The sequence below is a fragment of the Siphateles boraxobius genome, unplaced genomic scaffold, assembly GCF_051911475.1.
Source record: "Siphateles boraxobius isolate OS27281-9 unplaced genomic scaffold, OSU_SipBor_1 37, whole genome shotgun sequence".
Classification (NCBI taxonomy): domain Eukaryota; kingdom Metazoa; phylum Chordata; class Actinopteri; order Cypriniformes; family Leuciscidae; genus Siphateles; species Siphateles boraxobius.
The window spans coordinates 820,079-842,096 of NW_027508997.1; the positions used below are offsets into that span (position 1 = coordinate 820,079).

Genomic DNA, 22,018 nt, shown 5'->3' on the forward strand with positions numbered 1-22,018 from the left:
ATGCTCCTCCGCCTCCTGGCGGGCAGCGATGGCTCCTCCGGTCGAGTCTCCCGTTCCCTGCTCCACCCGCATCATGGCCGACGGCAACAGGCTCCGGCCCACGGCGAACGAGAGCGACTCCTCCGCTCCTTCTCGGACGGCAGCCACCCCTCCTCGACCCAGGAGCACAGCAGCGAGCTCTCCGTCCCACCTGTTCTTTCATCGCTCCAGCACCACCGCCTCGGGAACCATCAGCGGCCTCCACTCCTTCGTACTGCCCGACCTTCTCAGCAGCGAGGGCTCTCCGACAGCGTATCCCTCATTCCTCCAAGGTTTCGGCACCAATGTAACGGAGTTCGTTGCTATGGGAAGAAGGTGGTGGGAACCAGGGAACGTTTAAGGCAAGGCAAGTTTATTTATGTAGCACATTTCATACTCTATGGCAATTCTAAGTGCTTTACACAGAATGGAATTAAAATAATCACAAAAAAGCAAGGACAATAAACAGTTAAAAACAGTTATCAAATTAATTAAAAGAGATATATGATACAGTTATAAAATTAATTAAAAGAGTAAAAAGATGATACATAGATAAACTTCTCATCTGGCAAAACACCAGTGTATCATATTTTTCCACAACTCCCAGTTTTACGCTGAGGTTTTCCCATAATGATTACACTGTGTCCGTGGTGTTCTTTCGGCGCGCCTAAGAAATCTATTTGACGTCAATCCAGTCCACACCCCACAGAACCTTGAGTTTAATTACACGTCAAACTCACTACTCCACCACAGACCCAGGTCATCAGCATGGTTTCATCTCTCTTACCCAATTCTCAGTGCGATTTGAGTTCAGTTTAGAATCAAAAGGAGGATGCAAAATAAAATACAGTGTAATGAGTGGGACGTACAGCGGCACAGTACTCATTCAGTAAATGCACGGCTAAACAGAAGTGTTTTGAGTCTGGATTTGAAATGTGACTAATCTAGGAGCACATCTGATCACTTCTGGAAGGTGGTTCCAGCTGCGACTGGCATAGTTGCTAAATGTGGACTTACCATACTGAGAGTGAACCCTTGGTATTTCTAGCTGATGTGATCCTAATGATCTGAGTGATCTGTTTATATTCAGTATTCATATCTGAATATATTTACATACTAAATTAATAAAATGTAGAATATCCAGAATTCAGCAACATGTGTTCTTACATACACACCATCACGTCAGCACCTTCATGATTTATAGTTTGCATTGGCTTCCTGTTCAGTCATGTATTGTTTTCAAAACTCTCACACTAACATGCAAAGCCCCTTGTTATATCCGTGACATAGTTACCCTGTACATGCCTTCTCGTTCCCTGTGGTCTGCTGATTCTCTTACTTTTCAGCAGCCTCCGTGTAAATCAAAACCTATCAGAGAGAAAGCTTTCTTTGTTACTGCACCCATGTAATGCAGTGCATTTCCTCTCTCTGTAAGAGATGCTCCCACATTAGACAGTTTCAAGAAGTTGCTAAAAACCCATCTTTTTAAAATCACTTACATAGATTGTCATGATTAGTATTATATTTTTTTGTTTAGTTATATTGCATTGTATCTCTTTAGATTATTAAAATGTTCTTCACTCTAAGAAAAAATTGTTTATTTAAGAATTGTTCACTGAAAGATTCTTTGAGGAATGAAAAATGGTTCTTCAAAAGCACAGTTGTAAAAACAGTGTAAAACTAATATACTAGAGGTGAGATTCTTTTGGGACAGAAAGCACCGAATTAGAAACTCGATACCCATGCAGAACACCCAAGCACTTAACAGAATTGTTGTTTTTCCAGAAAATGTACTATATCAGCAAAAAAAACCCAGAAAAAGTGGTTAAAAGCTTAGAAAAGTATGTACGTAACTAACAGAAACTCGGTGCCAGGCCAACATATACACCGCAGCGGGGAATTTTGCACAGGTATGCTCATGCTGTTTATTGACTGTGACTTGAGGCATTTGGAATCGTTTTAAACAGGGTCCTATATCTGGTGGTTTACAACTTGTGAATGTGCCTGTCAAAAGACAATATGACCACATCGTGTTTGTAGATGCTAATGTGAATGCTGAATATGTCCTGCTGCTACTTGGACAACAGCATATATAGTAGGGTGACCAACAGTCCTGTTTTCCCAGGACATGTCCTGTGGAGGAGGCATAGCCTACTTTAAATGTATTGAAATTAATAAGGCATCTTTTAGTAAACTTCGAGTATCATTTGAGTATCTGTTTGCCGGGCCGAGTGTCCTGGTTTTTGGTAATCAAAATATGGTCACCCTAATATATAGGTCTTTGTTGTGTATTTTTTGGCAAACAGCTAGTCAGGAAATCCTTTCTGAAGTTTGTTAGATCTTTAGCCACGTCCACACGAAGCCAGAGCTTTCCCTATCCGATCATTTTTAAGAAAATAAAAAATTTCGAAAAAAAATTCTAAAATTTTAGATCTAAAAAAAAAATCCGTAAACGCGGCGCCATCTCAAGAAATATCTGCGTACACACGAAAACACTGAAACCGACTCAAACCGATGTAGTATACATGCCAGACCAGTATGAGGCGCTGTATTTCTGACAGACACACTAAAAATAGAGAAGAAGACTTGCGTATAAACCTTTCGCGCTGTATACAATAATATACAGTATGTAATATTAGGCACAGTAGCTTCTTTTCTTTTTTACCAATAACTTTATTGAACAATATGAAAAGCCATAAATGGCCTGGTACAAAATAGGGATGGGTCACGATATTCGATTAGTTAGCTAAAGCATAACGCTTGCCACAAAGAATCGGCAAATAGACTAATCATTATGAATGTGTCAAATATAGCAAGGAGACATTTTAATTGTTTATTAATAAACTAGTGATTTCTGTGACGATGCTGACCTGCCACCTTCGCAGTATTGTGAAGGTGCCTAGAGAAATGCGCACTTCATATAGATTATTAGAGTTGTCTGTTTCTTTTCGTTTTGAATTGTTTTGTTTAAAAGTAGACATTTCAAGCTTAGATATATTTCTGAGTTTCTGTTTATTTATGAGACAAGCTCCAGTTCACGTGCGATGCAAGTTATATCGCGTCGGCGCCTCCATGTCCTGATTATAGGCTATTGTCTGCTATATTTTAGCTTCTTATTTATTAAATCCAGGAAATTGGTTGATGAAACATGGATTAAAATTAAGATACAATTTATACAAAACGAAATTCACTATAAAGAAAGGCTTTATACAAAACTTAATGAAGTGGTCAAAATGATGTGTCTCGATATTGCGCATCTTATGCTTAGGCTACTCGCGCTGTTCACTTTTCATATAATCAACATGAAATGGAAAAAATAACATTATATTTAAACATAAATATGAAAATAACTTTTCTTTAATGGCTACAACATGTAGGCCTACAGTACAGAGAAATTTAATGTCGGAGCGAACGCCTTGTTACCGGTGAGCATGAGGGGGCAGAGGTGCGTTTTTTGAATAATAGCCTAATAAAATAATTCCCAGCGATAATCGAATATTATTTTTGCTTGAAATGCCCATCCTTACAAAATACGAAATGTCTTAATCAGACTAAATACAAGCATCATAGCATATGAAAGAAATATAAAGAAATAAAGAAGTAAAATAAAGAAATAAAATAAAAATACATTAAAGTAGGCCAAAATAAAAATACATTAAAGTAGGCCTAAATAATAAATAAATAAATAAATAAAAGAGGCTCAGTAGCTTCTGCAGCATGAACTCAAGCAAGTAGTCGCAGTTGTTGTTAATGATTTAGCGCGTCTGACTAGTCGACATGTGGGGTGATGAAATCATTTTGTTTCACAAAATATACGGATTGGCCGTACACACGAAAACGCAAGGGTGTCGTTTTCAGATTTATCCACCCTGGGACCCGGTTTCAAAAAATAGCGGTTTCAGTCTCCCAAAACGTCGGATTCGTCTGAACGAAACGCCAATCTGATAAAAATTTTTGTACGTATACAGCTAAACGCGTCTCCGTGTGGACAGGGCCTTTGTCTGTGTGGATTGATAAACTGGATTGGAGGATAAATCATGGGCAGGGAAATATGATAAAAAAAAAAAAAAGTCCTTGAGAAAACAAACCCTCTTACACAAGGGGATACATTCCAGACAGTATGCCTATTATATAGTTATTTTGCACAGTTAAAAAAAAAAAAACAATAAAACCTTTCCCAGATTTGGGATCAAAAAGCTAATTTGCAGGCGTCAGGGAGCCGCTATCAATTTGCGGGAGACTCCCGGAACTTCTGGGAGACTTGGGATGTCTGATAAGAGGAGATAATTTACTGGAGGAAGAGGGCTGCCAGAAGAATTTGTCAATGCGTGTGCGAATTGACATACGCTCGTAATGATGATTGACCGGACTGAACGTTTAGGCTCCGGCTCCCGAACCTACGTTTTGAACTTAGTTCTGACCATTTTTCTGTTATGCTAGTGCCCTCTTATCAACCACTTCGGAAACAGGAGAAACCGGTTTCCAATGTCATCAGAAGATGACCAGAGGGAGCAATATCCGCTCTGGAGGAGTGTTTGAGTGCACCAGCTGATACTGGTACTTGATTTAATGCTGAGGTCTGCTCCCTCCTCGAATTAGTCAAAGTTTATCTATAAAGCAATTTATTTATAAAGTGCTGTACCTACATATCGCCTAACAAACAATCAACAGCACAGAAGAAAACAACACAAAAAAGCAACTCTCACATAGCGTCAAATGCCCGACTATAAAAATAAGTTTATAGGCTAGATTTAAAAAAAGCAAGTGTTTGTGTCGGTTTAATGTAGAGGGCAAAATATTACAGAGCTGCAAATGCCCTCGGTAACCCCTCTTCAACTTTACCCGTGGGACAATTAAAAGCAAATGGTCACCAGATCTAAGTGCTCTCAGCGGACCATATATACAGCTTAATCAGGCCAGAAAGATATTTTAAGAGATTTAAAAACAAACACCAAAATCTTAAAATGACATCTTTTCTGAAACTGTACGATAAAATCATTTTTGGTGATCATTTCTACCTTTGTAATTGTGTTAAACTCTTTGCAGTGTTAGTCATGTGTATTACATAAAGGGACTTTTCCATTAAAGGGTGTGTTTTACAGCTGTTTTGGAGACTTAGGTGCTTTCGCCATCGGGCAGTCGATTCTCATTGTAACATGACCCAAACCCTGTCCTTTTCAGTGAAGTAGATGTCATTTATCTAGAGAAAAGCACACCACCGTACCATACTGTATCAGGAAAGGGTTTTGTTTTTTATTTTTACCCGTTTATTTTTTATGCATTTTTTATGCTTCAGTGATGGCTGAGTTTGAAACCTGCTATTTTTATAGTTGACAGGAGATTTGAAGACAATATATTTGCATTTAGTCCGATGTAACTTTTTTTGCTTTATTGTGTGACTAAAACAATAAGGCACCTGTACAGTGGTAATCGCCTCTCAAGAACCAGTACCAGCAGCCATATCACCCTGTAGCCCAAGACTGGTTTCCCACTGAAGCTAAGCAGGGCTGAGCCTGGTTAGTACCTGGATTGGAAACCTCCTGGGAAAACCAGGTTGCTGCTGTTAGAGGTGTTAGTGAGGCCAGCAGGGGGCGCTCACCCTGGTCGGTGTGAGTCCTAACGCCCCAGTGTAGTGATGGGGACACTATACTGTCAAAAATCACCGTCCTTCGGATGAGACGTCAAACCGAGGTCCTGACTCTCTGTGGTCATAAAAAAAAATCCCAGGATGTCCTTCGATAAAGAGTAGGGGTGTAACCCGGCATCCTGGCCAAATTTGCCACTTGGCCTCTGTCCATCATGGCCTCCTAATCATCCCCATATACTGATTGGCTTCATCACTCTGTCTCCTCTCCACCAATAAGCTGGTGTGTGGTGGGCGTTCTGGCGCAATATGGGTGCCGTCGCATCATCCAGGTGGATGCCGCACATTGGTGGTGGTTGAGGAGATTCCCCCTCCTATGTATAGTGCTTTGAGGTCCCAGAAAAAAGCGCTATATAAAATGTAACAAATTATTATTATTAATTATTATTAAGAAACTGTTCTTCACTCTTATCAAAGAGCCAGCATTCCCATGGTGATGGAAAACATCCAGGGATTTATTTATATTGTGATTTATTTATTTTTCAGGCCTGGAAAGGCCATTGGAATGAATAAAATCTTATTTTTTTCTTATTCTTTTTTTTAAATCTAGGATTTAGATAATTTACTTTGTAGTTATGGTTAGCTATAAATATATTTACCAATAAAAATTTTTTTTTTAATTCCTTATGCATTCATCACAAATATCATGGGAATCATGGAAATTCATGTAGAAGTTGTAGCCATCTTGTGGACTGAATGAGGTCTGGATACTCATAGAAGTTGTCAAATGGATCAGTTTAATATATGATTTTATATATAGATATATAATATATTTTTTTTTTACATTTTTTATTATTATATTAAATCATTTTGTTTTGCTTATATCAATTGCGTGCCTTGTCTTTGTGGAAACACCTCAGAGAGATTTTATGTTGACCTAGTTATTTGGTCATGCAAAAATAACAGGATCCAAATACAATAGGCCAGACAGTCATGGATTCAACAACTACTCATCAGACTCACACAAAACGCAGTAATCTTTGTGTTGACATCCAGCCTCATTTTGTGTCCAGCTCAAGGCCAATATTTGAGTCATCCTGGCAATCGACTGTTACAAAACCATACACCCAACAGGCTGCATTCTTTTTACAAGAGACATTATTGCCAAAATTGTTGATCGTATGATGGAAAAAGGTTTCACAAAAGGCGTTATGACAGTTTCAACTGATTTATTACTGATTTAAACTCATTTCACATTTGATGATATTTTCAGAATTATTGAACGAAACTGAATCCACACTGAAGTCACTTCAGCAGAATAATGACACTATAGTCTTTTTAAAGCTGCTTTACAGCAGAATTGAACTCTGTTTGCATCATTGAATCATTATTTTCGTGCTTATCACTGTAAAGCTGCTTGAAAACAATCTGTTTCGTATAAAGCGCTACAGAAATAAAGGTGACCTGACTTAGAATAGAGTAGATTAGAGTATTGCATCCCACTGCAAAATATCATATTCAATATCAATGCGTAGTGTTAATGTGGCGAGCAGAACGAGGCTGAGGGTTGTGAGAGAACGATGGCCGGTGGCGATAGATGATGAGTGACGCACCGGTCTCGTATCTCTCACGGAGCAGCGACGACGGAAGAGACAGAGAGAGAGAACAGGCCTGGACTTATGTTATGTTTTGTTTGATTGATTGATTGATTGTGACAGCAGTCGTCCATGAGGGGCTGCTGTCTTTTACTGTCTTTCTGTATTTGTTTATTTTATTATTAAAGTTGTGAATGTTCACCGGTTCCTGCCTCCTCCTTCCCACAATAAAGAACTGTTACAGTAAATATGAAGGAATTTTCCATATTGATTTTTCAGGTGTTTTACTCATATTTTAATGGGCGCATTGCATTAGTTTTATAGTTATAGGAAATGTCTGTTAACTTAACAGATAAGGTGCTGGCAGAAATTTGTTTTTCTACTTCTACTGTTTTTGTTTTGTTTTTTCTTACAGCATACATATTCTTAAATATGCGATCATTTACTTGAGAAGCAACATTGCATTGCGTTGCATTGATTTTATCTATAAGTGTATTAAGTATCGGCCATCATTTTAAAAATACAATCTATGAAAAGTCCTTAAGTCTTATGCAGTGTTGCATCTCAGTAAATTTATCTCAAATGTCTTGATCTTTTAACTGAATAGTTTAGCAGCGTATTAACGTCAAATTGAAATGGGTGTTTGATAAGTATACAGGCATTGAATGTCTTTGCATTAAATGTACTGAACTAAGTTGTGCTTCCTCTAAACATTATCTCTCAGTATAATCTTTCTCATTCCTAGACTCCTTTTTCGTCAGAGTACCGCCCGGTCCTGTCGTCGTGGATCGTGGAGCAACGGCTTTTCTTTCCTGTGAATTTGAGCCAGACTTTAATCTCAGCCTTCTGGTGATCAACTGGCAACGGCAAGAAGATTCACAAGTGGTGCACAGCTTCTACTACCTGAAGGACCAGCTCGATCGACAAAGCCCAGATTATATCGGACGAACAAACTTAAACCACAATGAACTTGCTAAAGGAAATGCATCTCTGAGTATAGCAAATTTTGGACTGAAGGATGCAGGGAAATACCTGTGCACAGTGAGCAACTCCAAGGGAACTGGCAAAGGAGAGCTACAGCTGGTCTACGCAGGTACATGCCAGCGTTATTTTACTTTAATATACTGTTATAGTTTTTATTCATATTTTCAATTTGTTTTTATTGTTATATACATTATATAATATGTATTAGCTTTTTTCAAATATGTCTATATAATTTTATTAATTCTATCTAAGTTTTAATTACTCTAGTATGTCAAGTTAAGTTAAATAAAAAATAGTTTTAAAGGGAAAGGATTTCAAGCTGACTAGCCGGAGACGTTATTGTAGCTTTACCCATTATTAGACACACTACTTCTTTTAAAATAAATCCTTAAAAATGGATTATGTATTGACTCATTATTTAATTATTTTTAATTTTGAACAAAAAAAAGTTACATAGTTTATCTTTAACTATAATAACTCTGACAAACATTAGTAGTCACCATTCAAATTAAAGCAATAGTCCTGTAATTATTTACTCATGCTCATGTCTTTCCAAACCCGTACATTGCAATGTTTTTGGTGCAACACAAAATTGGAATTAGAACTGATGAGGGTGAGTAAATAATGACAGGAGTTTCTTTTTTAGTGTGAACTATTGCATGACTATCCCATTTCGTAATGTTGAAAGATTTCGTTGATGTGAGAGATTTGAGTGAATGTATTGGATTTGGTAAATCATTGTATGTGTGTTTTGTGTCTTCAAGTCTTCTATTCCGAGCCGAGGTTAAGCATCCATCTCAAATCCTCCGATGTGACGGTCCAGTATGAGATGGAGGGCTACCCGAGGCCAGAGATCCTGTGGCTGGGGTCGGGGGGTCAGAATCTCACTGACCACCAGGAGGTCTCGTCTGCATCAGATGGAGGGCTGTACTACTTAAAAAGCAGCTACGTAACCCAGAAATTAGCGGTCAATGTCACGTTTACTCTAAAAAACCCGGCTGCGCATCAGGAGCTACAGAGGCATGTTATCCTCAGCTATGGTAAGCATTTTCAGGGGGGAAAAAATATTTTTATTGAATGGCAGTGTTTCTCAACCGTGCTCCTGAAGGACCCCCAACACTGCACATTTACTTTCTCCCTAATCAAACACACCTGATTCAACTCATCAGCTCATTATCACATATATCCCCATGTAATAATGAGCTGATGAGTTGTGGGGTCCTTCAGGAGCAGGGTTGAGAAACACTGCTTTATGAGATACTTGTTTACATTTGATCAATCATTTGATTTTGTTTTATTGTGTTCCAAACCGATGTTACAAAAAATATGATGATTTGATGGATTTTCACAAACGTTTGGAGTCGGTACAATTGTGGAATATTACAATTTACAATTTATTCCTGTGATGCATAGCTGAATTTTCAGCATCATTACTCCAGTCTTCAGTGTCACATGATCCTTCAAAATTCATTAGAATATGCTGATTTGCTCAAGAAACGTTTCTAATTTTTTTCAATATTAATTAAATCAGACACAGCGTGCAAAGTATGGTGATTCACAAGTATTAGCTGTGATTCAACAACTGCATATATTGGTTCTGTGAAACACAGCAAAGCCATTGTTACTCATGTGGAGCAGAAACAACGCAACCTTTTCAGGCCTTCTTGGTTCCCCGTCTCTAACCTCTCTCTCTCCAGCACTGGAAAGCTTCTCCAATATTAACATGATTCCTAATGCTCTTGCCTGATTGTAACCCTTCTTTTTCCAATTATATTCCTCTAACCTTTTTCTCTGGTAATATCTCAGCCATCTTTCTTTCTACAGTCTTTCTACAAATGCTTACTCTCTCTCTCCTCCCCCATCATGAGTGGACACGCCCCCTGCTTGCTAATTGGCTACATGTGTGTTTGATGCTCATTCTGATCTTAATTTCTTTGTCTGCTTCTCGTAGTGATGCTCGCACAATGTTTGCACTTCATCACAGATGAAACGGACTGCGTGCAGTGTTTGTCAAATACAGACGTTTCTGTCGTTTTCATGAAGCAACAGAAACACTTTTTATTCAATACTTTATTTACTGCCTAAAACAACACCTGTATGAACAAGAATAAAGTTTAACATAATATTTAAAAAACAATAAATGAGCCAGCCGACTGCTCTCGAATAGCTCTATTCAAGATGGCCTTTATTTTTTTTTATTTTGATGGGATATGTCACTGACGTGATGTCGGGAAAAAGTCATTAAAGGGTTATGACATTGTATTACTATTTAGGGACGTGTTGTTTTCCCGACAAAATAAATGAATGTGGTCTGGGTGAGTCATATTATTCCAAGTGTTATGAACCATGAAAAGCTCTAGTAAAGTGCTTGCTTGTCATCTGCTTCAACTATGAGGTTTTTATAAGATGAGAATTTCAGGGCACAGTGAGATCTTCTCGAACTTATCAAGCAGTATGCAAAAAACGTAAAGCTTGAAGGACAACCAGTGGCAGAAATGGCATTATTTTCGTAAACAAGTACTCTTTTTTTCACGTTCAGACGACACACGGATCTGTATCTCTCTCTCAGACATGCGTGGGCACAGTTTTTCCAACAGCTGTAATTACATGGAGATATGACACTTCCACAGGAAAAGGCAGCGATGGTTTCGACAGTCATATTTTATGGTGATAAAACGGTGAAATTACAAACATGGTATACACATTCTGAGATGGGAAATGAAACGAATAACTAGGAATTTTATCCCCACATTTTCCTCCTCAAAATCTTGCCCTTACTTAAAAGCCGTCACTGTTATTTCATGTAGGGTTTGGACAATATAGTGTTGTAGGGTTCACGCCGTGCGGCCTGGTGGCCAATCTTCTCTGATTTTACATTCTAATACTAAGAGCAGAGTGTGAAGGTTGAATTAGCAGAGCAATAGCACAGCTCTACGTAAAATATTGCAATCCACACAACATATTAAGAGATATTAGAATTCAAAAGAGGACAAATTGTAGGTGCGTCAATGCAATGAAGTGGTGGTCATTCTCGTCATGACCAGGGCAGCAAGTATTTGTGTTTTATCAACAGCTCTGGTATCCAGGATAATGTTGGCATATACCACAACATAGGAGGGTGAACCACATTCAACAGGAATAACTGTCGCCACAAGAGGAATCTGTCTGAAAGGGATGGGTGGATACAAACCAGGGGAGGGGATGCTGACAATGTGAAACTGAGTCTTTCCTTTTGCAGGAGCAAGTCAAAAAAGAAAAACGTTTTCCTCCACCAGCATTTGTTTATTCTAAAGTTTATTCAAGTGTGCTATTAGTATACTTATTTTAAACTAAAAATAAGAAAGGATATTTACAGTGTAATTTTTATGTACTTCTCAGAAATATACTTAAAATTGCACTTAAGTATACTTAAAAGTATTAAGTATTCTAAGTATACTTGGCTATTGTTGTTTACTCTTTTGATTGAGTAGCCTATTACATTTTTTGAAAATATTGATTCATAAAGAAAACAGATATGTTCTGAATTTTTCTGTAGGCTACTGCACTGGTAGTGTACATAGGAACTTATTTCAAATCTACTTTACTCTTTGTCTGAATTTTCCAGATATCCATGTCTCCAAAAGCAACATTTTAAACAAAAAGCTGAGAAAATCACATTTTTGTCAAAGACTACGCCCAGATCTGATTCAGAACGATCATCAAAGGGTACAGTAGATTTGAAGTAAATTCCTATGTGCACTAGCCTAAACAAGAATTCAGATACTCAGAATTAGGAACATATCTGCTTTCTTTATAAATCAACATTTTCAAAACAATGTAAGTTTATAAGAGTAAAACACAACTACAAAAGAGTAAACACAACTAGCCAAGTATACTTAGAATACTTAATTATACTTTTAAAGTATATCTCGATCAAAAGATTGAGTTCAAGAATAGGCCAAATACACTTTTCTGTCAGTATAAGTCAAGTATACTTAAGTGCAATTTTAAGTACTGTACTTTCTTATTTTTTTGTTTAAAATAAGTATACTAATAGCACACTTGAATAAACTTCTTTTTCTCAAAGGGAAAGACAAGAAGCTGAAAACTAATCTCTACAGTGTAAGAAGTGTATCTCTCTCCAGTGTATCTCTCTCTCTCCAGTGTATCTCTCTCATAGTGTAAGAACTGAAGATTGGATTTATATTCATTTTGCAGAGTTCTTATCACCAAAAGCAACCGATATGTGCTGCAATTTATTTGTCATCAGCTTATTTCAAAATCAAAAACGCAATGGCAGAGAGAGAGCTGTGTCATCACTGGAGAGAGAATATTAGCGCTCACCACTTTTAATGAAAAGTTGAGTTTTCAGGATGTAAGGGGTATACAGTCAAAGACCCAGAACCATATATGACGAATGAAGACCCAGAGTCAGAATTATAATAAATTAAAGAAGAGATTTACTGAAGATAGTTTGCAGTTTCATTAGCAGAAGACAGCTTCAAGAAGACTGACACAGGAGTTCGTAGGCCGCCCCGCTTACAGTTACAAAGATCACAGCCGTTATACCATTTCCAAGGTCTAAGCTACGCCATTGCTTACAGGTTGAATGATTCTCATTGGCTAAGAAATAGATAAACACAGTAATTTTCCACACATATACAGATAGACTGAAGCATATCTCCATCGATTATGCAGCTGAAGTTAGGCACGTCATGACCTTCCAGGTCACAGGTTTGGGTTGCTGGGCGCCAAGATGCCCAGAACAACAACTCAGTCAATCTCCAATAATGCCAGTGGTTCCTTAACCGGTAACCAAAAAGACTAACACACACACACGACACAGCTTTTCCAACGTTGGATTTGGCCAGGCTCTAACTATAAACAGGAGAGTATTCTCAAAACATCAAGAAAGTGCGTTCTTTCTCTCAAGGAACGCTATACTTTAAATGGAAAATATAGACTTTAAAGGGTCACTCCACCTCTGGAAAGATGAATGTGTATTTAAAATGGGTAATATATGTAGAAGAAATGTGAAATTATTTTTGAATTTGGAGCTTTCTAGACTGAGAAAAGACAGAAAATGTATTTTTGGCTAATGTGGATGAAAGACAACAACTCCCAGAATGCACTTGCTTCGCTGCCCAGGGAGGCCACGACTACCGGTAACAGAGCGCAGTAGTTAAACAACAAGTCTAGGCTACTTGTGAGTCTCCTTGATTCTGCCCGAAAATGTGTTTCGAGATCGCCCAAAATGTCCGGGATTCGGCTTTTGCGTTCTACAGTCGCCATTCATCATGTTTACTGTGGCGAGCAGGACGAGTGAAGGCCGTGTGGAGAACGACGCGAGGCCGGTGGCGTGATTACTGATGAGCGACACCTGTGAGTCGCACCGGTCTCGTATCTCTAATGGAGGAGCGGGAATTTTCCTAGCAATGTTAAAACGCACATCAACCGATCACTTGTTTAGCGTTCATGTAAACACTACATTCAGATTCACCAATCAGAATGAATTCAGTTAGATTGAAACAAAAGCTGTGCATGTAAACAATTAATGGCGACCGCAGAAAGCAAAAGCTGAATCCCGGACATGTCTGGGAAAAAGAGGACGGTAACCCCTAAAGTTACTACTCAGCTTTCTCCACAGAACAAGAGCCTGCTAGCTTACCTTCCAAAGAAGATGGCTGACACTATGTGTTATCCCAATCCTCCATAATGCATCCGTCTGCGTTTTCAGTAGGCCTACCTTCGTCCATATTTTCAAAAAGTTTCTGCCGGTGAAATCAAAAGCACTGGCACTGATTGGTCTGTTAGTGCATTAGGTCCAGCCCCCTATGGGCCGGTTTGAAAGGGTGAGATCTAGTGCTTGTAGTCTTTACAGAAATCCCCCTGTCTTACACTTCCTCCTACAATGACATAAAATGACGATTTTTGCGTCATTGTAGGAGGAAGTGAAAAAGGTAAATAGAGGATTTCTCTCGTTTCAGGGGAAAATGAAAGAGTGTTGCACGACCATTCAATAGTATAACTGTGTTTGTAACAATGGAAAGCTTTGTCTTGTATGAGAAATTGTCTCTTAAACTATAGATCCCTATATGTTTTAACACGTTGAAGACCTTTCTTAAACACAAAACAAGTCCCTATTTTATTTCTGGAATCCGGGCTGAATAAGCAAGCACTGTTACTGCATTCAAATAGCAAATACTGACATTTAAGAATACATGAAAAGAACATAAAAGTAAACATGTATGTACCTTTAAGGTACTTTTATGTACCATTTAGGATGTAAGTGACAGCTGGCCCAGTGACAGCGTTGTACCTTTTTTTCTAAGTGTTTATATCCAATTTCGTTTGAGAAAGATTAGATTGAGAATCGGTCCTTCATTGTCTGATTGAATAGGTTTATCTCCATTGTACATTCTTTTTCCCCTGGGACATTGTTGAATAAGTATCACCCTAGATAAAAACATTTGTTGTATTGGGTGTTTTTTTTTTAAATAACCTAGTTCCCAAACCAGCATTCATTGTTAGAATAAAAGCCACAGTGTCTAAGGCGACATTGCAAGTGATTGAGACACAAAAGGCTGTTTGTCAGTTTTGAGAAAATGGGAATCAGGCAGTGCAGCTGATTGTTGTACAGACTTTTGCAGTGTCAGACTTCAATTTTTTTGCTGATAGAAGATCATGGAATAATCACCCGGATAGCAGATTATTCAATCCTCCCATAGACATTATGTCAGTGCGAGCGAAGAGTTGCACAAAGTTTGAGGATTTGCCATGTTTTGACGTACTAATTTCACTTCTTCCATCGAAAGTGTTTTATTATGCGAAATTTTCTGAAATATTAGAAATTGGCAGGGATATAAAGTTTGGGATATAATTATTATTAATTTTTTTTGCAAGAATGCATTAAAAAGGATAAAGTACCTGTAAAGGCTTTTACATTGTGACATTTTTTTTTTTAAATGTTGCTGCATGGGTGATTCTCCAACTATGGTACTTTTTCTGTCCTTGACAGATATTAAAAAAACGAAAAAACATTTCCACTTTTTTTCACACTTACTTACTGTGTAGGGGAACCTATAAAAAAATCATTGTTCAATTCTGTTGTTTTATATAAATACCTCGGCAAGTAAATGATAATCCAAATCATCATCATCATCGGCAGTCCGTCGTATATCGACGATGACTGTCTGGATTAGAGGCTATTGTAGGCAGGCTCTCATGTGGGCTATAAGGCCTGCTCTCATTCTACAGCAGCGATGGCATTTGCTACAGACAAAGTCTTTTGCTGCAATGGAATAGTGCCGCCTCTCATGGGCTTTCTCGTAGTCTTTCTGACGCCTTTTCTCAACAGCTGCGACAACTGTTTTCAATCCACGCTGCCATTTCTCACGATGCAGGGCCTGTTCCTCCCAGCTTTCCGGGGAGATCCCGGTGTTCCTCATATGTCTTTTTAGGTCATCTTTGAAACGCAGTTTTTGACCACCACAGGTTCTCTTGCCCTCTTTTAACTCTGCGTAAAAAACTGCTTTGGGCAGTCGGCTGTCACTCATCCGGCGCACATGTCCAGCCCATCGCAGTTGTGATGTAATAAGGGCTTCAACACTGACAGAGCCAGCTCGTTGGATTACCTCTACATCTGCGATTCGATCCTGCCATCTGATGTGTAAAATGGCACGTAGATGACGTAGCTGAACTCGTGTGAGTGTTTTGATCGGTCTGCTGTAGAGCGTTAAACACTCGGTGGCATAGACCAAGCAAGGAAGTACAGCAGCATTGTAGACTTTCACTTTTGTGCTGTACGAGATGTCGTGACAGCTCCAAAGGCGCTTCTCGAGAGAGCCAAAAGCCTTGGTAACAGACTGAATTCTCCTCTCAACTTCCAGATCTGAGGAGTTTGTGTGGGTCACTGTACTGCCAAGGTATGTGAAGGCCTTGACAGATTTCAGGGGCTCTCCATGTACCATCACTGGCTGTGGCTCTCTCATATTGTTGGAACACATTGGGGGTGGTTGATACAAAAGTTCGGTCTTAGAGATGTTAATGTTCAGTCCGAACAAATCTGCTGCCCACGAAAACCGGTCTACTATATGTTGCATGTCCTCAGTGTTGTTAGCCACGAGAGCAGAGTCATCTGCATAGAGCAGCTCCCGGATGCATAGTTCTCTGGTCTTGGTGGTTGCTCTAAGTCGGGCTAAGTTGAAAAGCTTGCCGTCTGTCCTAGTGCGAATAAAGATCCCCTTGTGCAGATCAAGGCCCATTGAATCTAGCACAGCTGTGAGATATAGCGAGAAAAGGGTCGGTGCAAGCACGCATCCCTGTTTCACACCATGGTTAACTTCAAAGGCTTCACTGGGTTCCCCACCAATGAAAACTTGTCCTTTCATCCCTATGTGAAACTGCTTGATGATGTTGACAAGCTTTTGAACATTGACTCTCTGGTAGGACTTGCTCTGCGATGTTTTTGAGCCGACTGAGTATAATTTTAGCCAGAACTTTGCCTGTTATGGCTAACAAGGAAATGCCTCTGTAATTTCCACAGTCTGCTCGTTCTCCCTTTCTCTTGTAGATTGTGACAATCAGTGCATCCTTGAAGTCCTGAGGTACACACTCATGAACAAGGCAGCTGTTAAAGTTTCAGGAGCTTTCTTCAAAATTCTTCTTCATGATAATCCAAATGACTATAGTATGAAATGTTTTTTTATTTATTTTTTATGAATTGTGATCTGTCTGTTTTATGTCTTTGTCTTTTATTATGGTCTTTATATTTATTTTAATGGCTGGTGAGCCAAAGACAATTTTCCACCTTGGTGGACAATAAAGATATTACATTAAATTACATTACATTACATTGCATAGACCAACGCTACTTCTACGTCATCGAAGGGTAACGCCCCTTTTTGGGGGAAACAAACGGATTCCTCTGAGAACAGAACTCGCTCGCTCTGGATCTGCAAATATTTTTTTGGTAAAACATTTAAAAAAAATAAAGTTAAGGTAATGATGGTGGTGGTGTTGATTATTTAGCAGTTAAGCGTAAAGTATAAGCTATATGAGTTGAAAAATATCAGATTTGAAAATGTCAGAAATATGAATGAAAGGTTTCAGTGGCTTAGTGTTCAGCGTTTTACTTTTTTTGGTGTTAACTTTCTAAAATCTTAACAGTTGCATTTCAGAGAAATAAATCAATTTACAATTTGGAAAGATGCAAGTGTGATGTCTAACCCAATATTTTGCAGAAACTACAAATATTTCAACATTTTTGGTTGAAAACACATGTTTTTGTTGTGGAAATGAACATTTATTTTGCGATGTCTGGAAAAAATGTAAAATAAATATTTTTTTATTCCTACTGGGGAAACAAATTATGCCAGTTATATTTTAATTAAAATGTTTCATTTTCTGAAAATGTCCAGGTCCAAAAAGTACCATAGTTGGAGAATCACCCTGCTCTTTTGAACTTTCTATTCATCCAAGAATCCTGAAAAATATTGCACGTTTTGATGATGATGATGTGGAGATCGCGTGGTTCTTTCGAGCGCGTTTTGTGTTCTGGACATCCGCGAAAAGTAAAAATGGGCTCATTCGTTAAGGTAAAAGATGATATAGAGTTGTGGCTGATTTTTAGCTTGGAAAACCTGTAAGCGAAGTAGAAATGAGACGTTTGTCTTTTGTTTTTTCACAGTAGGCTAATCATATTTTACTGTGCGATTCTTTTAAAGATAATTTGAACTATAACGTTAAAACAAAGCAAGCTACACAGTCACATTCCTGAGAATGAGAGCTTTCTTTTGATTTATGACTTATCTGTTTTGTGAAATACATAAATTCAGATACATTTTTATTTCTTTATCGCTATTAGGGGAAGGAGCTTTTTTCTGATGATTTTATTTAAATTTGTTTTTTAATTTAAATTACTTCTTTGTGTTCCGAATACACAAATGTCATTATATTCTCTGTAAAGATGAGATCATAAGATTTCAAATGATACCATATTAAGTGTAAATATAATGACGTAGCTCTATTTCCCGCCCAAGGAGAGTGGAAGAGGTTCGGTTTGAAACGTCATTATAAAAGTAAAATTGCTCATTTTTATGTTGACTGTAAGGAGTTTGGAAATGAATACTGTGGAGTCATTTGTCAGTGACGTGTTCCTCTTGTCTGTCTTTTATTTCAGATGACAACATGAACTCCAGAGCATGTGTTGTGGGTCTGTCTATATTGTGTACTTTCCTCCTTTGTTCAACAGGCCTTCTGTTATGGTTATACTGCCGTGACAAGCAGAGATGACTTCATGTTACTGGACTGCTATTACCAATGTGGGCTTTTATTCTTGTATTTAAAGAAGTTATGCTTCTCAACTAGAGTTTATATAAACCTGATTTGCTAGAGAAGCACAAGAAACTATTAAAGTTGAAGTGTGTGATTTTTGTTGCAATTGAAATCCATTCGTTTAGCTTGCACTCCCAAATCCTTCACTAGTGACGGAAGTACAACCTGAAAAAAGGGTACATTTCAGGCTTTTTAGCCTTTATAAAAAGAATCAAGAGTAGTCTAAGAAATTTTTCAAAAATTATATTTTGCAGAATTCGCAGCTACTTAAAATGGCGGTTAAAGGAAAAAGGTGTCCCTAAAATCTAGCAATGCCTGAACACTAGCTCGACCCATTGCATGAGTTTGAGGCGGGACTATAGAGCCTCAGAAATGACACACTTCAGCTTTAAGACTGATATATTTAAAAAAACATTGACTTTACGAATGTTTGTTTCTGTATATAGATGGCAAATCACTGAAAGTCATTGTAGCTGCTGATGTCAAAGTGTTTCACACACACTGAAGAGGTTTACTTTCACCCTAACATTAAAATGAACAGAATATAATGAGATTGATGAGATGTATTTTATTTTTTTAAACTTTAGTACAAAAATAACCTTTATTAGGCATAGCCTTGATGTTAAAGTCTTTTTAAATGACAGTATTTATTTTGGGTCATGTTTGTGTTTTTTTAATATCATTATTAATCATGAAAATCACTCAAAAATAAATAGTATTTCAGCCATGTAATCCACATAACACGCCACAGTTTACAGAAACGACACCTCTGACATGTCCATTCCAACTACAATCTCTTCAAATCATGTCAGTTAAAAAGAGGTTTTGAATCAGTTGTAAATTTAAATATCGATGATGACGAAGATATCTGGCTTTTCTGTATCATGTACCTGCATAGCAGAGTAGGTGATTGCTTTCACTTCTGTGCCCTGCGAAACAAGAAAATAAAAGCATTAACATCTTTGGACTCTGATGTGTGTTTAAATGAGAGTGTAATTTATGCACCACAGGGAATTTGAATGTTTGCTTGAGTAACCCAGCCCAGACACAACAGTGTTCAGCTCAACCAATGCTTTGCTTGGACATTCACCGGTGTTTCTTAAGACTTGCTCGGTTTAGTCAATATTTAAGTATGTGCTCGAATGAATAAATGTAGTACATCTTCACAAACACTTTCACAAGTTAAATAATATAGAACACCTGGAACAACATTCTGTAGTTACAAAGACTTGTATGAGCTTTATTATCTTTAGAAACAAGTGGACTGAAACAGATGAATGTTCCACAATTTATATAATATTTGAGAGATAAATCAGACTAGGGTATAAATAGCTCTGTAAAAATGTCAAGACACATAGTACCAGATTTTAAAAGATTACAAGAAGTTTGGTAAGTACGATCATAATGTAATACACATTATATAACAGTATTTAATCTGCCTATATCAACATGTTTGTATAGCTCCAATCTAATATCTGTGTGACAAAGTTACATTTCAATAGTATATTTCAAATCAGGAAATAAATCTGATAATAACTGCATCACAAATTTAGCTTAAATCATCTAACAACAAAAAAGAAGGTATTTTTCAGACTGGTCCAGCTAATGTACAAACAGACCACTGTATGGATTCCATATTGAGAATTACGATTTCTCCCATTATTTTTTATATGATTAGACTGTGCTGTAGAGATGCAAACAACCAAAGAAATGTCCAATCATGCATAGTGGTTGAGGTCAGCTAGAAGAGTCTGGTTAGGTGTTACGCATGCATTTTCTACAATCAATTAAGTGATTTTGTGGTCATTTTAATGTTTCTTTGCCCATCTTGAACTTCTGACGAATACTTGTGTTTTGTAACTTGCAGAAGCCGCGGTAATTATGGAATTCCCATGACTCTGTATCGGCTTGAAATGAAGTTTAAATGTATTGTTCCAGCTTCCATTTGTTATTGCTGTCGGAATATACAAGCGTTGTGTCATAATCCCGGAGGATTTCCAAAATGGATTATCAAAAAAATCAACAAATTGATGTGTTTTCTTTATAGGGGTTCATTGGCATAAAAAGCATAACAACAACATGAGCTACTGTTTAAAAAGACGTGGTTTAGATAAAACAATGTGCACCACAGATGTGTTTTTATTTTTATAGACCACATCCGTGGCCACAGACAGACGGGGAACATACCTGTGGGTGCTTATTTATGCTGAATTCTTCACCCCATCTACAAATTAAAAAGGAAGAAAGAATAAAAGTTATTTTAGGTAAACATCATTCACACCTGTAGTTCTCAGAAAGCAGACTCTGAAATCCCCAAATCCAAATACTAGCAGTGAAAGTATTCTGGGACACCGTCTGTAATGTGGGGCCTTATTCAGGGCACAAGGAATTCAAGCAGTGAAAATTATGCGGCGATACGTTTGGCCAGAATCACAAGGAAAGGGCTGTGACTGCCCACACATTGACAACACAGAACTGAAGTTAAACTTGCATGTGAAGACAGTCATTTCATTTTAGCCATTTCTCAGGCACAGCCTATATTTTTGCTGCATTCTCTGGAATTTGTAAAGCATAACAACAATTGATTGCATAGGATTTTATCCAATAGGGTACAAAACAATTTTTCTTTATATAAAGTTGGATATATAAGTGCGTCCAACTTTACCAACATAAAATACAGTATACTCACGGAAAGCAATATACAGTAGTGGCTAAAAGTGACGTCTAGAGTTGACCCTACAAGTTCACTTAAACCATCAGAATATGAGGAAAATATTTCATATATTTCTTAAATATATCAAATAAAAGTGAAGAACAAAACACTTGGTTAAAGGGTCATGAAACCCCCCTCTTTCAGTTAAGTCTAGCTCACAATCTTTTTGAAAAATGCAACTTAAATGGGTGTGGATGGTTGTGAGAAGAAGGGAGGAAGTGGGTGTGGCACGGCAGGGGAGAGGGGGAACTGTCATCAGCCAGCAGTGTTGCCAGATGTACGATAATTATCGTATTTGTACAATAATTTTGACCTCTGTACAATGTACGATCAATAATGAACAATAATTTTTCAGTCGTTCGTCCAAACACACATCCTACCGCTTCAGTCTCTGACCACGAATCATTTCACAGGCTCGCTGCCTGCACACAAGCACGTACACACACACACACACACACACACACACAGGCATAACACGGTGTCGCCCGGCCCGCACGTCAACACTACACATTCACAAGTCTCCCGCATTAAGCATACAATTGATATATTATCGAAATATCTAAAATGTTCATAACGACCGCTTATTTAACAAAAGGCAAGTAAAATGACCAGGGTTACATTTTAGTCACACACATAGCCTACCTCTGAAGGGATAGAAAAGTCCTCAGAACTTGGTACCGCATTACTCGCAAGAGTAACTTGCATTGGTCATCGACAAGGCCAAAGTCCACCATTCTCCAGTACTCGAAGCTCTCTCGGGTAAAATGTTTGCGGCACACGAAAAAAAACCTAAAATTTAACCATTTTCAC

General features: G+C 38.0%; 2 protein-coding genes across 2 annotated transcripts in view; one reads left to right on the top strand and one right to left on the bottom strand.

The window, feature by feature from the left end:
- On the top strand, positions 1 to 19,462 carry LOC143702932 (butyrophilin-like protein 10). Its single transcript, XM_077196860.1, has 4 exons — positions 1 to 385; positions 7,943 to 8,290; positions 8,946 to 9,221; positions 18,341 to 19,462. The coding sequence occupies exons 1-4, from the start codon at positions 1 to 3 to the stop codon at positions 18,451 to 18,453; spliced, it is 1,122 nt and encodes a 373-aa protein (XP_077052975.1). The 3' UTR covers positions 18,454 to 19,462.
- The window catches only part of zbtb8os (zinc finger and BTB domain containing 8 opposite strand), a 10,853-nt gene continuing 7,878 nt past the window's right edge, over positions 19,044 to 22,018 (bottom strand). Inside the window, exons 6-7 of the mRNA XM_077196872.1 lie at positions 20,683 to 20,719; positions 19,044 to 19,424 (exon numbers count right to left, since the gene is read on the bottom strand). Coding sequence (XP_077052987.1) covers positions 19,338 to 19,424; positions 20,683 to 20,719 — 124 coding nt within the window. The 3' untranslated portion in view covers positions 19,044 to 19,337. The remainder of the gene's footprint in view (positions 19,425 to 20,682; positions 20,720 to 22,018) is intronic.

What these genes read in the sequence shown, in the direction of transcription:
- LOC143702932 (XM_077196860.1), top strand. Translation starts at nt 1, where the DNA reads ATGCTCCTCCGCCTCCTGGCGGGCAGCGATGGCTCCTCCGGTCGAGTC. An exon ending in CAGGGAACGTTTAAGGCAAG is followed by an intron (nt 386 to 7,942) that starts GCAAGTTTATTT and finishes TCTCATTCCTAG; the next exon opens with ACTCCTTTTTCGTCAGAGTA. An exon ending in GCATGTTATCCTCAGCTATG is followed by an intron (nt 9,222 to 18,340) that starts GTAAGCATTTTC and finishes CTTTTATTTCAG; the next exon opens with ATGACAACATGAACTCCAGA.